This window comes from Mustela putorius, unplaced genomic scaffold (genome assembly GCF_011764305.1).
Source record: "Mustela putorius furo isolate JIRA1106 unplaced genomic scaffold, ASM1176430v1.1 tig00000873_pilon_pilon_pilon, whole genome shotgun sequence".
Lineage (NCBI taxonomy): Eukaryota > Metazoa > Chordata > Mammalia > Carnivora > Mustelidae > Mustela > Mustela putorius.
In genome coordinates, this window is record NW_025421504.1 from 6,662,498 (window position 1) to 6,680,069 (window position 17,572).

General features: G+C 50.6%; 1 protein-coding gene across 1 annotated transcript in view; it reads right to left on the bottom strand.

Annotated features, from left to right (window-relative positions):
- The window catches only part of DNAI2 (dynein axonemal intermediate chain 2), a 28,133-nt gene that overhangs the window by 8,575 nt on the left and 1,986 nt on the right, over positions 1 to 17,572 (bottom strand). Inside the window, exons 2-8 of the mRNA XM_004749028.3 lie at positions 13,233 to 13,426; positions 11,679 to 11,840; positions 10,542 to 10,663; positions 7,606 to 7,748; positions 6,537 to 6,650; positions 1,960 to 2,099; positions 758 to 880 (exon numbers count right to left, since the gene is read on the bottom strand). Coding sequence (XP_004749085.1) covers positions 758 to 880; positions 1,960 to 2,099; positions 6,537 to 6,650; positions 7,606 to 7,748; positions 10,542 to 10,663; positions 11,679 to 11,840; positions 13,233 to 13,415 — 987 coding nt within the window. The 5' untranslated portion in view covers positions 13,416 to 13,426. The remainder of the gene's footprint in view (positions 1 to 757; positions 881 to 1,959; positions 2,100 to 6,536; positions 6,651 to 7,605; positions 7,749 to 10,541; positions 10,664 to 11,678; positions 11,841 to 13,232; positions 13,427 to 17,572) is intronic.

Consider the following 17,572-nt stretch of genomic DNA (forward strand, 5'->3'; position numbering starts at 1 on the left):
GGGCAGGGGTGAGGCCAGAGCACCTCCACGCCCCAAGGGCCTGGGAATGATGTCACATGACCCGAGAGCAAACAAGGGATAATCCCCAGCGGTAGCCAGGCCTGGGCTTCAGCAAGACATAAACTAGGAACCAGCCCAAGGCAGAGAGTCATCTGGGAAAGTTGTTTTCCTTGCTTTGGCGGTGGTGGTGGTGGGGAGGGGGGTGTCTTCGTTTGCTGCTTCCAGAAGCTTCTATCCTCTGACACATTCACATTACTGCTCAGTTTCGGTATTTCTTTACCATCCCTTCCCGTCGCTAGTACTGGAATCACGCCTGTGCTCTGGTTTTCCGAGGAGCCTTCTCTGGCCTCATTTGCTTCCCCAATATCTCTTCCTTCCCTTCAGAAAGTGAAGCGACCCACACGAGGCAGGGCGAGAGCGTGGCCTCTCCTTGTTGGTCCTGGGCAGGGCTCTTCCCACAGAGTGAGGCCTTTCTGGAATCCTGTCCTCTGCAAAAACTTGCCTTCTGCTCAGCGAGGGCCACTAGCCAGTGACTTTTTGTGTGGAGAGGGCTTGGCGTCTTTCCGCAAGAAGCTCTGCTGCCCCCTGCTGGAGAGTCCTTGAAAAGACCACGTAGGTCCAGGATGACCACCGGAGGGAGGGACGGCCCTCCATGGAGCGGCAAAGAGCGCAGGGTAGGTAGTCCTGGCCTGCCCCGCCCTTGGCTCTGGCTGCCCCAGCGATGGAAAGCCGGGGAAGGAAGAGCTGGGACACTCACCAAAGTGGACTCGAACTCCAGGGAGATGGCCCCCAAGGCGTTCTCCAACCTCTCCTTTCTGGTAATGTCCAGGATTACCACCTCGGTGGGTTCGCTCATTTTTCGGATATCCCACCACATGACCTGGAGGAGGACAGGGCAACTGTGAGAACAGAGGCGCCTCGATTCTCCTGGCTTTTGCCTTCCCTACCTCCCCCACCCCCTGCCACTTTCCCAGGGTCCACCCCTGGGACCAAAGGGGTGAGTGTTAAGAGGTGCCCAGCAACCTGCAGGACAAACATGCTTTGGAGAACCACCACTCCGGCCCACAGTCTTAAGCTTGGCTCACGATCAGGGTCACAGGCAAGCTTCGTAAAATCTAGAAACTGGGGCCTCACTCCAGACCTTACTGCATCAAAATCACCAAATGTGGGTTCTGGGATCTGAACTCTCAAAGTCTCCCCACAATATGGTAATACATAGCAGTGTTGTAAATGCCCACATGTTTTGATCCAGAAATCCTACTGTATGCTATAGGTGTGCCTTCACACGTGTGCAAAGACCTATATACAAGCACACACTTTATTACATTATTCTTAGAATGACAACATGTTGAAATCCATTTAAATAAATTATGGCATAGCCATGCAGTTCTTTTTTTTTTTTTTTTTTTTAAGTTGGCTCCATGCCCAGTGTGGAGCCCCACACAGGGCTCAAACTCATGACCCTGAGATCAAGACTTAAGCTGAGATCAAGAGTCAGACACTTAACCGACTGAGCCACCCAGGCACCCCCCTAATGGAGTTCTTAATGGGCACGGGGCAGTGTTTTATGAAGTATAAAACCATCTTCAAGATAGACTAAATGAAAAATATCAAGTGCAGGTATTTACCTACGTGTAAGGTGTGCAGGAAGAAAGTGAAGAAGACGGATGTATTTGCTCCTGTATACAGAGACTATCCCTGAAGGCAGCCATAAGAAGCTGAGGCAAGTGGGTGCCTATGGGAAGGGGGGCTGGGAGGCTTGTGGGAAGATGTGGGAGGAAGGTGTTTCCTTCTCTGCCCTTTTGTACCTTTTGAATTTTGTCCCATGCGCATGCATTACTTACTCTTTAATTTTAAAATAAAATGCAAAAGGAAACATTCCCCCTGGGATTTTGAAGGGGAACCAGGGAAGTGTCATTGCTCCCCACAACCCTGCCCCCCACAGTGGCCGGCCAGTACCTGCCCATCTGTGGATGCCGAGAAGAACTCAGTTCCTGTCTTTGATTGCAGCCAGATGGAGTCATACACAGGATCTCGATGGCTGAACTCAATGGTGGACAGCTCTGCCACCAAGCTGCCCTTACGGGTGTCCCAACAGGCTGGAGGGGGGTGCGGAATGAGGGGAAGGTGAACAGAAGCCCAAACTCCCTTTCCGGCTACAGGGAGAGGTGATGGAGGAATGCTGCTTCTCTTGGTTTGGCAGGAATATGGTTTTTCAGAATCAGGGCTTGGTCCCAACCTGCCCGAGTTTCTTACCGACCCTTGAAGTTCACACACAATCTCTATGGGAAGACTCCCAGAGTGTGAAGTGCAAGCTTCACTCATTTCTGTTGAGCCCCTACTATGTGTTGCACCACACTAGACCCTCGGGAAGCCTCTGGGATAAGATGGTTCCTGTTCCTGAGAGGCAGGAAGGGGGATGGTGCAAGCACAGCTCATGCTGGGATCAGTCTGGTGAGGGACACATGGGGGTGGTCAGGGCAAGCTTCCTGGAAAGAGTGAGAAGGACTACGGACTGAGGAGGAGCCTAGGATGAGACAATATATACAGCCAGAGAGAAGAGTGTCTCCACCCCCAGAGAAAGGCTCCTGAAAGTAAGAACATTGAGGCAAATCTCTCCTGCTGCATACACTCCTTCCCTTTTTATCTTCCACACCTTGGCTGCCCCTGCTGGGAGATGGGAATGCAACTCACAGAACCTTTACTCACATCCATTACTGGGGCTTCACCTCTGCTGCTTTACTTTTGGAACTTATCTAGTTTCTGTCTTGACAGATTGTGTTTTCATTTTGCCATGAGTGCGCAGCAAGGACCCACTCTATTACCCAGAGCTATTTCTGGGAAATCAACAAAAACACGATCCATGTTTTGATTTATGGAATTGAACTCCATAAACTTCCCCTGGAGCGGCCTGGCCCAGATATGGGCTTTTTTTAGATAAGCTTGCTTGGTCTGGGCAGAGCAGTGCTCAAGGGTAGGTCCCCCTGCAGCACCTCCCACAGGCAGCAGAGCCCCCAAACCCCAGGCTGTTCTGAGCTGGTGGGATGAGCCCTGAAAGGGGTTATGAATAATGAGCGAGGCAAGGCTCCTGAATAAATCATGCACAGTGGCTCCGTTTGTTTTCTAGAGCCCTGGCATCAGGTAATTTGGCAGGAGACTTGTGGGATCCCATGACTGATCCTGGGGAGGAAGCAGCAGGCCTGAAGGGGCAGGAGTCAGAGGCCTCAGAAGAGTGTCTAAGAAGTTTCCCTGCCATCCAGCTCCCACTCTGGGAGGAAGAAGGGGAAGGAAGAGAACGTGTGAAGGTAGGAGGGTAGGGAGCACTTTTTAGGGCCAAGGTCAAGTCAGGCCTGGGATGCAGCCACAGAGGCTGAGGGCCAGAGGCTGCTGTCTGGGGGCCAGAGGTGGAGGGCAGGCAGGCAGGCGGGACCCATGTGGGAAGCATCCTTCCAAGCTCCCCAGGGATCCAAAAACCAGTTTTCTGGGTGTTCCATCAGCAAAATCAGCAGCCTAAGGACCTCTGAAAATCTCTTCCTCCATAAAAGCAATGAGAAAACTGGCAGAAATTATAGGTCAACTTTTTCAGAACAAATTAGCCGAAAGTTTGCAGCCATCCAGAGAGTGTTCAGAAGAAAGCTGAATGTTAGTAAGGACAGTGAGTTTTGGGGCAATTTTTTTTTAAAGATTTTTTATTTTATTTATTTGTCATAGAGAGAGAAGCGAGAGCAAGCACAGGCAGACAGAGTGGCAGGCAGAGGCAGAGGGAGAAGCAGGCTCCCTGCCAAGCAAGGAGCCCGATGTGGGACTCGATCCCAGGATGCTGGGATCATGACCTGAGCCGAAGGCAGCCACTTAACCAACTGAGCCACCCAGGCGTCCCCGAGTTTTGGGGCAATTTTACTTGCCCAAGTTAAGACCCCAACTCTCCAAGTCCCACGGGGCAGCCTCAAAAAAATAAAAAGAACATTCCATCTCCCTGGTAAAAATCTGCAACTGGGCAGCCACAAGAGGGTAATGCAGCCAGAGCTCATTCAGAGCCTCCCGTCCAAAGAACCGCGACTGCCTGACCTGCCTGGTGGTTCTCCTGCAAGTTGTCTGTATTCGGCTTGACTTGGAGCTTGATGAGTGAAAAAAATGTCTTATTATGGAGGCAGCTATTAAAAACGGTGATAATTACAGGCAACTGAGTAACTTTGCAGCTTCCTGAAGGTGAGCCAACAGGAAACTAATCACTAATCACCTTAAAAGGTAAGCATGGAGAACAAGATGTCCAGAGGCGCTTTGAAAAGCTCCAGCATATTCTTGGAGATCTGGAAGGCCACCTGCCTGGGCAGGGCTGCATGCATGCCCAGAGCTGAGCATATGCTCAGGGAAGAACAAGGGAGGTCCTCAGCCTCTGCCTCTGGCTGACCCCGAGGCTCTGCACAGAGGCTCAGGCAGGGATGGCAGCTGCCTGGCTGAGTGTCGCAGACATGCTCAAACAGGCACACGGGGGCTCTCAGCAAAGACTGGTTGGCTGCAGGTGCTTGAGGATAGAGTACAGACTTCACAAAACTGGTCCAGAAAATTCACTGAAGCAATGAACTACCACAACAAACAGCAAGGAAAACAAACCCCTGGGCAGGTATAGGGTCTGATTTCCAAAGTTGTCACTTTATATCCTGTAAAGAGAGTAATTTCCAGCAAAAAAAATTACAAGATATACAAAGAAATGAGAAAATATGGCCTATACACAGGGGAAAAGGCAATAAATAGAGACTGAGCCCAAGGAAGACCACTGTTGGACTTATTGGACAAAGACTTTACATCATTGATTTTAAGGATGTTCAAAGAACTACAGGAAATTGTATCTAAAGAATTAAAGTATGGGAATGATATCTCGCTCAAGATAAAATATCAATAAGGAGATAGAGATGATGATGATGGTGGTGGTGGTGGTGGTGATAGGGAGAGAGCATGAGCAGGAGAGGGGTTGGGGGACAGGGAGAGAGAGAATCTCAAGCATAACTCACACTCAGCAGGAGCCTGATGTGGGGCCCAATCCCATGACCCTGAGATCATGACCTGAATTGGAATCAAGAGTCAGACGCTTAACTGACTGAGCCACCCAGGCACGCCAACAGATAGGAATTCTTTTTAAAAGGAAGAACAAAATAGAAATTCTGTGGAGTTGAAAAATATGTTCACTGAAATGACAATTCAGCGGAGGGGCTCAGCAACATACGTGAGCTGGCAGAAGACCCCCCCCCCCCCGAGCTGGAGGGAGGTCGTTTGCGATGACCCATCTGAGAAACAGAAAGAAAGAGGAACGGATCTACCAAAACTGATTCGAGAAGACCTAGAAAGTGTGGAGCAATCCCGAACAAATGAAGAGGATGCATCAGAGGGGCGCGTGGGTGGCTCAGTCAGCCGAGCCTCTGACTCTTGATTTCGCCTCAGGTCATGATCTCAGGGATGTGAGATGAGGCCCCGCATCAGGTTCCACGCTCAGTGCAGAGTCTGCTTGGGATTCTCTCTCCCTCTAGCTCTGCCGCTACCCCAGCTTGTACTCTCTAATCCAACCATCAATGAATGAATGAATTAAGAAAGAGATTGCATTAGCAATGAAAAGTTTTTTTTTAATTTTATTTATTTATTTGACAGAGATCACAAGTAGGTGGAGAGGCAGGCAGAGAGAGAGAGAGAGAGAGGAGGAAGCAGGCTCCCCGCTGAGCAGAGAGCCTGATGCGAGGCTGGATCCCAGGACCCTGGGATCATGACCTGAGCCGAAGGCAGAGGGTTTTTTTTGTTTTGTTTTGTTTTTTAAATATTTTATTTATTTATTTGACAGATAGAGATCACAAGTAGGCTGAGAGGCAGGCAGAGAGTGAGAGAGAGGTGGAAGCAGGCTCCCTGCTGAGCAGAGAGCCCGATGTGGGGCTCTATCCCAGGACCCTGGGATCATGACCGGAGCCGAAGGCAGAGGCTTTAACCCACTGAGCCACCCCAGTGCCCCGAAGGCAGAGGTTTTAACTCACTAAGCCACCCGGGTGAATTCTACTGAACATTTAAAGAATTCGTACCAGATGTTCCTGATCATCAAAGGAGGAGGGAACGTGTCACCACTCATTGTGCATGGCGGGAATCACTCACACCCAATCCCATACAGGTGTCTCTGCCTGCCTTTCCTGAGATGGAGCTCCTCACAGGTCTCATAATCCCTCTGCCCCCTAGCTACTCTATCCCAGCTGGGGCAGGTGGGTGGTGAATGCTCCTTGTCTTTATACTTGACCTATAATTTTCTTAAAACTTTTTATTCTGAATTGGTTTCAGACCTCCTTTTGGAGTTTTGAATAATCGTAATCAAAATCGGAGTTTTAATAGTCGTAAAACTATTACAACGGGAGACCCAGCTGAGCTATCAGCAACCCCCAACTCGCCCGGATGTCTGGAGCCCATCTGCTGTGGGAAGTCCCCACCTCCCTTTGCGCCCCGAGGGAGGTCCAGCAGGCGTGTGGGCCCTGGTGGACAGCGGTGGGGGCTGAGCCCCTCCTTACCAAGCTGCCCGTTGTAGCAGCCTCCCAGAAGCACGTGGGAATCTTTGGGGTTGTACTCCAAGGTGACAAGAGGAGAAGATGGCTTTAGGACAATTTCAGGCCTGTTGGGGTTTTCTATAAAACAAACACACAAGAAATGGTCCCATTCGGGGACCATGGTCTAGAAAACGAAGGACAGGGTCAAAGAGTTTAACCTTTCTAGAAGTGAGAGGTGGCGAGGGACAGCCTGGAAACCCCGCCCGCGCCCCCCCCCCCGCCCCCGTCTTCCTCCAGGTTACAACCTCTAGGCCCTGGTGACCAGAATCTGGAACTCTTGACCCTAAGGGCTCTTCTGGTGGTTTTCTCTTTGGTAATCAGTAGTGTGTGGTGTGTGTGTGTGTGTCCATTTTGTGGGTTTGGTAGGAAACCAGGTTTGACCACAAGGTTTTTACATAAAAACAATTCTCCCTGACTTCTCCAAACCAGTTTCTTTGTCTGTATAAGGGGATTAATGGTGGAGTCCAGCCCCCAGGGTGACTGTAAGCCTTTGTTGGGTTGTTCCAAGAGTGTTGTGTGCTCGGTTCTGAGCTTGACGCCTACACGTACTCATAGCGGCTAACGTTTATTTTCACACTGGTGACAGTGAAAGGACGTCTGACCATGCATAGCCCCCCAACACCGGCTCCCAGCCAAGCTCACGCTCTTAGAGAGAGACAACGGATCTGTGCTTCCAAGTGGACACACTGTTCCTCCTGGCCATAGGTGAAGGACAGATGCCAGGAAAGGTGGCACAGAGGGGAGTCTGTCTGAATTGGGCTTTGCTGGGGTCTGGTCTTGAATGCCCTGATCAAGGATCTGGAAATGAAGGGAGTTTCCTGTTTCTGCTATGGCTCTGGTTTGGCTGCGTCTGAACCCAGACAGGGAAGGGATAGGTGGCTTCCTGGGGTCCTTGTTCCCTTCCTATGAGGGACCAGCCCTATGAGAGTCCCTGGTCTGCAGTTTCTATCTTCCACTCCTGTGCTTTTCTGACCTCTCCCCTGCCCCCACCTCCACCAGCTTTCCTGGCCACCTGGACTCTTCCGCTTCTCACCCAGGTCCCAGATGTATGATTCGTGGCTCATGCCCTCAGGCGCCCGCTGAAAATTCAAGCAAGAATATGCCACTGCCAACTTCTTGTTGCCATCGGGGTGCCAGGAGAGGTGTGTGGCTGACCGCTTGATCTCTTGGGGGTCCCTTTACAGGAGAGGAAGAGGAAGAATGGAGGTTGAAGCCTTCCCACACCTCTTTACCTCTTACTTACTCAATTACTTCTTTATGAAAAATTTTTTTTTTTTTTTTTTTTGGAAAGAGAGAGCATGAGAGCAGGGGACAGGAGAGAGGGAGAGAATCCCAAGCAGGGTCCATGCCCAGTGCCAAGCCCAACACGGGGCTTGATCTCACAACCCCAAGATCTTGACCTGAGCCAAAACAAGAGTCAGATGTTCAACCAACTGAGCCACCCAGACGCTCCACAGAGAAATTTATTTTAAGAACAAAGTTTAGAGGACTCTCTTAATCAAAAATCCACCCTTGCCAGCCATAAACAGAAGGCAATTATAAATACTAAACCCATGGAAGTAAAAAATACTAAATTCTAGTCTGATATTTTCATTTGCTGGAAGTTTTGAGCCTGATCAAGGATCCTGAAATGAAGGGAGTTTCCTGCTTCTGATATGGCTCTGGTTTCCCATCACTATTGAAATAAAAAGGGAAGCAGAATCCAGCAATCCTTGGTATATGCCCAAAAGAGTTGCAAAGTTTTGTCCACACAAAACATTGCACATGAATGTTTTCAGCAGCTTTGCTCATAATCGCCCTGACTTGGAACGAACCAAGTTGAAGCTTGAAGGATGTCCAACCAAGACATCCTTCAGCAGGTGAATGGATAAATAAGCCAGGGTCTATCCAGACAAGGGAATATTAATCAGCATGAAAAAGAAATGAGCTATTGAGCCATGGAAAGACAGGGTGGAAATGCAATGCACATCACTAAGCGAAGGAAAGCAGTCTGTGAAAGGCCACAAAACTGTATGATTCCAGCTATGTGACATTCTAGAACACATAGAGACAGTAAAAAGGTCAAGCGTTGGCCAAAGTTTTGGGGGTAGGGAGGGATGGGTAGGTGGAACACAGGAATTTGAGGGCAGTAAAACCATTCTCTATGATACATTTGTCAAGACCTATGGAGGGTACAGCACAAGGAGTGAACCCTAAGGCAAATGGTGGATTTGGGGGTATTACAGGCTGACTGTTGTGCCCCCCAGATTCATAGGCTGAAACCTCTCCAGTGTGATGGTATTGGGGGGTGGCTGTGGGAGGTAATTCAGTCCTGAGCCATTCAGAATGGGGTTAGACCCTGATAAAGGGAGTCCGGAGAGCTCCCTCACCCCTTCCGCCATGTGAGTTCTCAGTGAGAACATGGCCGCCTGTGAACCAGGAAGTGGGTCTTCACCTGGCGCAGAGCCTGTCCACCCTGATCTGGGATTTCCGGCCTCAGAACTGTGAGAAAGTAGCTTCTATTGTTTGTAAGCCTCCCAGGTTATGGTGCTGTATCAGAACAGTGGTCCACGATGGTGACAAAGGCCCCACTCTGGGCCGGGGTGTTGATGGCAGGGAGGCTGTGGGGGTGCAGAGAGGAGAGGGCATGTGGGAACACAGCACTCTCTGTGCTTTCTAATCAGTTTTGCTGTGGACCTGAAACTGCTCTGAAAAATAAAATCTTAATTAAAAAAAAGGGGGGGGGCAGGAAGCAGAATGAGTAAGAAGTAGAAAAGGTCCCAACTGAGACTTTGTCCTTGAAGAAATCAGAAGGAACAAAGGAACATGGAAAGCCAAGTGACTTTCTCACTCCCTGATTCCTCCACTTCCCTCCTCCCGAGGAGCACTGTTAGAGTGAGAGGAGTGCAGGCTGGGACCCAGAAGACCAGAGCCCCATCCTTGGTTGGGTCACCCACCCACGTGCGTCCTGGGCACCATCCCCTCCCTGGGGTCCGTCCCCTCATCTGGCAAACGTAGAGGTTGGGATGGGATGATGTCTAACCCATCATCCTGCTAAGGTGTACCTATGGAAGGTCAGACCCCAGGAAGCTGGGACAGCCTCCGCCCCGCCCTGGACCCTCTCCTCGCAGCCCTTGGTCCACTTCACACATCACGACTCTGTCCTGGATCACAAAAGTGTCCTTCCTAGTTGAGCTGGGACAGGGTCTAGTAATTCCCAGGACCTTCAGAGGGTCCCGGTTGCACAATGAATCCCTCAGAATTGGCATTTGAGGCTGGCCACTTCCAAAATCGCAGGAGTGTGTGTGTATTTTTTTTTTTTTTTTAAGAAAAAATAGTGCTACCCTACATATTGTTCTGTACCTTGTTTTCTCTGGTTTGGCTTCACAAAGGAAATCTTGTCATGGAAGGGGCTGCCTCCTTCATTCTGATGGCTGCATGGTATTCCACTGTGTAGGTCTACCAGAATTGCTAGAAGCAGTCTGCTACCAATGGATTTAGTTTGGTTCTGGTCTTTGCCTATAGCCCATGCCCCGCTTCAGTGAATGTCCACACACACAGTGATTCCACACACACGTATCTATAGGACAAAGTCCTGTTGTCAAACTGCTATCCTTGGGGGTTATTACCAGGTGCACTCCCATGAGTGTGGGATGAGGGTCCTGTTTGCTCACAGTGCTGCTGCATCACGAATGTCCTGTACTTTGAGCTCATTCGGCCCTGCCTGAGTCAACTAGACTTGCACTCAGCTTTGCAAATTCCCTTAGTCTTTCCCTTGAGTCTGTCTTCCTTTTCCATCAACCAGACCTTACCCCCAAGGTAAGGACCTGTCGGCTGCTGCGTGTTCTATGGCTCTGCTTCTTACCAAGATCGGAGCACAGATGGCATTGTACCCACAGCATGGAGTGATCGGCAAGGAGTGACCTTTGGAAACACCCACCCGTAGGGGTGACAGAGATCAGCCAGACATCTGCCTAGCTGGAGAGGTACCTGAAAACATTGATGGTTTTAGCTGAAGGGGCCTCCTCTGTCACCTCCATTTCATCCTCGTCATCAAAATACTCCTGGTAGATGTCAATGGCATTATTCTGCTTGATGCAGTGCTCCATGATCTGAGGAGGACATGTCGGGAGTTCTTAGCAGGAAAGGGAGGTCCCTGCAGCCTAACCAGGACTGGGATGGAGTCTGGGAGGGACAAGACATACCCAGTGGTTTTTCCTATTCTTCCTGCCCATCCATACCTTCTCCATGGGGCCACCATCACCTCCAAGGGGGTGAAAATTGGTTTTGGGGGGTAAAATAATATTACTTTCTATGTTGAACGCACAGATATACATAGAGTACATAAACAATGTACGTATAGTATTAAAACTTCAGGGGGAGGCAATTAGGAAAAAAATGTCTAAAAAGGCTCATTGGGGACAACAATGAAAAAAAAAAAAAAAAGTGAAGAAACACTGCTCCAGGCAAACAGAATTGGTAATCGCTTCAACACCCATGTTCTGGTTCTGCAACCCAGAAGGCCCTCACCATTTTCCCAGATGCCCAGCAAGGAAAAGCCGAGCTCAAGGGCTTCCTCTTTCAGGAAGCCTTCCCTGATCCCTTCAGCAGGAAGTCGAATCTCCTGCCTTATGGAGCAAAATAGCAAGTCATCCCTCATCTTACAGCATGTCCTCTACCTTACAGGGCGCTATCTCTATATTTGTCATTGACCTCTAGGGGATTATAAACTCTTTGGGGGCAGGATGTATGGAAATTTTTGCGATTTTTTTTTTTTTTTTTTTTGCAGTTCATTCTTGCCATCTCTGCTGGCCTGGCAGAGGCTAGAAGCTCAATCCACATGTGCTGAGTGAATGAATGATCCCTATTGGCAGGTGGCCGCTGGGTGGGGTTCTTTGGGGTCCTTTTTGCTCAAGGGGAGCTCTTGTCACATTCCTCCTACAGCCTGTCCAGCCCTCGCACCCTCCTGCCTTCCTCTTTGGTTTGCTGTTGTGGATGGGTCTGCCTAATCCCAGATAGAAGGTTCTTGAAGGTAGTCAGTGCTCTTGCCCTGAGTAACCACAGGAGCTGAGCACAGTGCCAGGCACGCCCAGCCGGGGTGGTGGCTAGAGCTGCAGGAAGCCTCACCGAACCCAGCTGCATGATGGCGTTGATGTAGTTCTCATCCTTCTCCACCTTCTTCCGGAACCGGATCGTCTGCTCCAGCTCCAGGGGGTTCACATCCTTGGGCCAGCCCCCCTCAACGTGGTTAATCCCCCGGGTCTCCATCTCAAACCGCTCCGTGTTGGCCTGAACAGAGAGGCACGGGTGAGAGCATGCTTGCCCCAGGTGTTAACACGAGGCCATGACCGCCAACCAGCATCCCAGGCCCCCCGTCCCCTGGCCAAAGCCGCAATATGGTCTGGTTCCAGCAAGGAACTTTCTGGTCCTCAGTTGGTCACAGGTGGCGACGGAAGTGCTGCCCTACAGAGCTAGCAGCTTTGCGATGCCGCTGCCATGGGTAATCCAGTTCTGACTTGATCTAAACCCTAACGGACCAGAGGGGCCCACCATTTGTTCCGTGAGATCCCAGAGGAAAAGAAGTGAGTGAGCCTGCTGCGCCTTACCTTGTACTATGCCACGGGCACCGAAAGATGGAAATGATGGAGAGGGAGGGATTGCTCTGCATGTTCTCTGTGGCGGGGAGGACCGTAGGGGCAGTCATAGTTTACCCCTTAAACTTGCCACTTTGCCTCCTTTCTGTCCCCACCCCCATTTAAAATTGTGGTTAAATACATATAAAATTTATCACTTTAGCCGTTTAAAAATGTACAGTTCTGTGGCATTAAGGAACTTCCCAATGTTGTGCCACCATCACTGGCATCTAGTTCCAGAACTTTCTCATCAACCCAAATGGAGACCCCAAACCTGGGAAGCAGCCACTCTCCTTCTTTCCTTTCTAGGCCAGGGCTCACAAAAGCAACTAGTCTTCATGGGGGTGGAGACCCGAAGGCCATCCTGTTTATTTGGCTACTCCGAGGACAATGCCCCCGGTCCCCATGATAGCAGTGAGCCCCGGGAGAGCAAGGGGTTCAGTGCGTTTGGGCCGGGAGGAACTGGAGCTGCCCATGAATTGTGTTTGGCCAAATCAAGTGTGATATTCCCTGGGTTGATCTGGGACATGACCAAGTGGCTTCTCTCCCTCAAACTCGTTTTCTCTCAGCAGCGCCTAACACAATCGAGGTGTCTCACCCTCCCCTTTAGACAGGCAGGGAGCTCGAACTGCACCATGGCCCTCCGCTCTCCTATCATGGGGGCCCTTCTGACTAGAACTTTCCATAGCACCCTTTCCCGTTCATAAGCGGAGCACGTGCCTGGAGATCCAAATCCCCACTCCCTAGGTTGACCTCTCCCAGGTGTGCCACGTGCCCCAGACGACTCTAGCAAGGGTCCCAGGGGTGAGGCCAGAGCCCACAGGAGAGACAGCATCCTGAGTCACATTTGCCTGGCCTGGGGAAGGGCTGGTGCGGAGTCTTTTCCTGCCCCGGACACCGTGGTGGGTCACGATGTCCTTCTGTCCTCACCCTTCCAGCACCCTCCCTGGGCCACTCTCACTGGCTCCTAGTCACCGGGATGGAGCCACGCCATCCCACCCTGGCCGGCCACACTTCCACCGGCCGAGGCCCTGGGGCTGGGTCCCACCTCGTGCTCTGACATGCTGGTGGAGCACTGGACGCCCACGTCCACCGGGTTCCGCTCCACAAACTGTTCGGCCAGCTCGGGGTTGGGTGGGATGTCGATGTTCAGCTCGGCCTGGCGGTCGGAGAAGTTGCATTGCTTCCCGAACTCGCTTCGCTTCTTGACGTACACGTACACGATCTCCATGGTCCCGGCGGCTGTGGGGTGGGGGTGGGGGGCAGAGGGTGGTGTTGCGGTAAGGGGCCCCACCTGGCTGCTTCCCCTCACCAGGGTTAGTTCCAGATTCTCAGTCTGATTGAGAGGAGGGGTCCTAGGGGATTTGTTGAGGAGCCACATCCGCATTTAAAAAAAAAAAAAAAACCATCTATCGAGTAATGACTACGTACTTTATATCTGGTTCTGTTCTTGCATTTGTCCTGAGGTGGACAATAGCATCACCATCTGACTTGGCGGAATCTCATACTTAGAGACACTGAGTGTCCTGCCTGGGACCATATGGCTCATAAGGGGTCCAGCCGCTCTGCCTGACTCCACAGCCCTTACTTACCCAACAGTACTGTTTACTGAACTAATACAGTTATTGGGAGGCAGGAAGAAATATTAAGGCGATCATGTTGGACTAAATTCCTTGCCACATGTTGGACATGTCTATACAGCCTACGAATCTGAGAGCCCCAGGCCTCTCTGGAAATGCCCACCCAACCACCTGATTGTCCACAACTGCCTTCCTAGAGTTCTAAGCTGGGCTGGACACTGACTTTAAGTTCTGGTCCTGCTACTCTTCCCAGCTGCTTGACTGTGGCTGGGCCACTCAGTCACTCCCACACCTGATGGCTCTCAGGCTGCTTGGCCACGGGAACGCAAGGATCAGACACACAGAAAAGTTTCCTCACAAAGGCTAACTGGGAGTTGTAGAAATGCAGTGAGCAGTTCCCACAGATGGCTCTTCTCTTCACTGACCCCTGTTACACCAGGACACTCTGTGGGGTCTGAGAGCTTGGTGACTTCCATGGCTGGCCAGCTGATGAGGTCTGTCTATAAGACTGTACTATGGAGGTGAGCAGAGTCGCCCTTTGCTGGACACTCCTAACTCTCAGAAAGTGGGTCTTTGATGGCAAATTCCCCAGGACTCAGACGGTGGGTCCGTGAGGCTCATGGGCCTGCCCAGAACCCTTGGATGAGTGGGTGGGAGCTGTGGGGAGGACGTCTGGACAGGAGCCTTGCCATACTTGAATTTACAACCAAAGGTCTTTGGTGACCCAGAGTTTAGGTTCTTGCCTGTGAACAGATGTTGCTACCTTTGAACTGGAAGGGGACCTGGTGGAAACATACTTGGAGGACATGGGTCCTGCTTTAAGTAAAACCCACAGACAAATGTCCAAACTTAGGAAATAGGTGAAAAATGCAATAGAGATGATAGAGTGCCTCATTTTACCAAGCAATGTTGTGCTGGAGTTTTTGCCCAAGAATGCCCTCTGGGGCACCCAACTTGAGTCTATTAAAAAAAAAAAAAAAGAAATCTAGGGGTGTCTGGGTGGCTCAGTCATTTGGGCATCTGCCTTTGGCTCAGGTCAAGATCTCAGGGTCCTAGGATCGAGCATCGGGCTCCCTGCTCAGCGGAGAGCCTGCTTCTCCCTCTCCTCCTCCCCCTGCTTGTGCTGTTTCTCTCTCTGTCAAATAAATAAATAAAAATCTCCAAAAAAATCTTAAAAAAAAAAAGGAAATCTAATTACATAGACTTTTCTAGGAATTCATAGGTTTTGTGAATGCCAGACTTAATGCCTTGTATTTGTTCCTATAGTTTCCATTCTCTCACTAACTCATTCAGCAAACATTTACTTAAAACTGAAAAATCAAGAAGGCGTGGTACTGGTGTAAGGATGGACATGACATCCTTGGACATCCATGGATACTCCGTCAATGGAATGGCATTGAGAGTTCAGAAATAAACCTTTATATTTATGACCAACTGATTTTTGGAAGAGGTACTAAGGCAGATCAATGGAGAAATGATGGTCTCTTCAACAAAGGGTGCTGGGCCTGCTGGGCGTTCATGTGGGTCAGAATGACCATGGCCCCCTACCTCACACCCTACACACAAATTAACGCAAAATGCATCATGGATGTTAATGTAAGAACTAAGACTATAAAACTAAGGGGGACGAATACAGAAGGAAATCTTCGTGACCCTGATAGGGCAGATTCCTTAGATATGGCACCAGAAGCATGGCCCATAAGAGCAAAAACAATAGTAAGTTGGACTTCATTCGAATTAAACACTCTGCAACGCAAAAGATAACATTAGAGCACCTGGGTGGCTCTGTTGGTTAAGCGTCTGACTCTTGTTTTGGCCCAGATCACGATATCTGGGTGATGAGATTAAGTCTTGTGTTGGGCTGCACACTGGGTGTGGAGACCCCATAAAATTCTGTCTCTGCCCCTCCTACCCCCAACTCACAAACACTTATGAGCAATCTTTCTCTTAAAAACAAAATAAAATCCAAACGAAACAAAACAAAAGGGTGCCTGGGTGGCTCAGTCGGTTAGCGTTTAGCGACAGCCTTCCGCTCAGGTCATGATCCCCCAGTCCTGGGATCAAGGCCCATACCCGGCTCCCTGCTCAGTGGGAAGCCTGCCTCTCCCTCTCCCATTCCCCCTGCTTGTGTTCCCTCTCTCGCTGTCCCTCTGTCAAATAAATAAATAAAATCTTAAAAGAAAAAAGTTAACTATCTTAAAAAAAAAAAGAAAACAAAAACAAAAAACCAAGAAAACAAATGAACAACAACAAAAAAACTCGTAACATTAAGAAAATGAAAAGACAAGCCACAGACTTGGAGAAAATATCTGCAAATCGTGTCTGATAAAAGACTTCCATCCAGAATATACAGACACCTGCGGGTCCCCGGTGTTGTGAAGAGCAGTTTGCAGGTTCCCTCACTGCATGCCCCCCAGAGCCCCCCACATACAGTTCTCATTCTGCGTATGAAGAAACCAATGCCCAGAGACCTCAAACGCCTTGTTCAAGGTCACAGTTCTTAAGCTGAGGCAGTGCCAGTGCCCAGGGCCATCTGGATCTAAAGCGGTGATTCTTAACCTTGGCTCTAGGTTTAGAAACTCCTGGAAGGCTTTATAAAATCACAAGGCCTAGGTTAAACTGCGGATGATTGAAATCGGGGTCTCTCCACAGGATTTTCCAAACTCCCCAGGTAATCCCAGTGTGCAGCCCAAGGTGAGAACCACCGATTTACAGTGATGGTTCTTAATCTCTCAGCTGGCCTGTCTCAAACCTGGCATGTTCCTTTGCAAAATGGAGACACCCAGGCCCCCTCTTGCAAATGCTGACCCTGTGTCTGGGACAGGACCTGGCAATTTGCGTTTTTCACAATCCCCCCCCAGATTGAATATTACAATCAGACACATGTCTCATCTGCCTCCCCTCCCCTCCCAGTCTGCAGGGAACCAGACCACTGGGTCCTGGCTGCTGGCCCCTGGGATACAGGGCCAAGAACTGTGGGATAGCCCAGAAGCACGGGCCTGGGGTGGCCTTGGCCTTGGAGCAGCTGAGGCAGGGGCGAGAGGGTGAGGGTGGGAGGGTTAACTTCCAGGTCCCTTTGCATCCGCATACATTGTTCCTTAAAGACAGCGCCGCCCAAGCCCGGGAACAGCTGGACCTGAGACAGACTGGCAGAGAACAGAATTTGTCGCTCTTTCTCGAGGTTTGGAAACTCTCCTGTACCAAAAGAGGTAGAAGTGACGGCTTGGACAGCAGAGTGTAGGAGCAGAAACACGACGTGCAGGAGGTGACCCTAACGGGTTCGTTCTACATGGGCGAGCGTTGAGGGGCCACGGGGCTGCTTCGGGGTCCCCAGAGTCACGGGCTGCCTGGTGCTCCCTCTGCGAAAAGACGGTTGCTGAAAAAGCCAGCTCTTTGGAGACACAAGGAGGCTTACGAGCGGGAGGAAACTCCAGAGGCACAAAAATAACCTCTTTTGCCCAGATCATATTTTAAACAGCTTTGCTTTCCTTCTTGGTGCCTCCCAAGGCCAAGCCAGGAGCGAGAACAGAGGCATTGTTTTCTATCTGGAGGCAGACAGAAGGGACATTTAAAGCCTGGCCCGGTGACGGGAAGACAGCTCATTCAGGGATCCAGAGCAGGCTCTTTCTCACAAGCTGGCGGGGCCTGAAGATGAATAGCAGGGTCAGCACGGGGGGCTCAGGAGGTCTCTCCCGCTTGGTGGGACAAGGGCCCGTGGCTGGGCGTCCCCAGGCGGTGCTGTCTGTCTGCAAAGCGGGCTTCCGAGGGGGGCGGGGACAGCCCTGCTGCCAGTTTGGGGCCGTTGGGG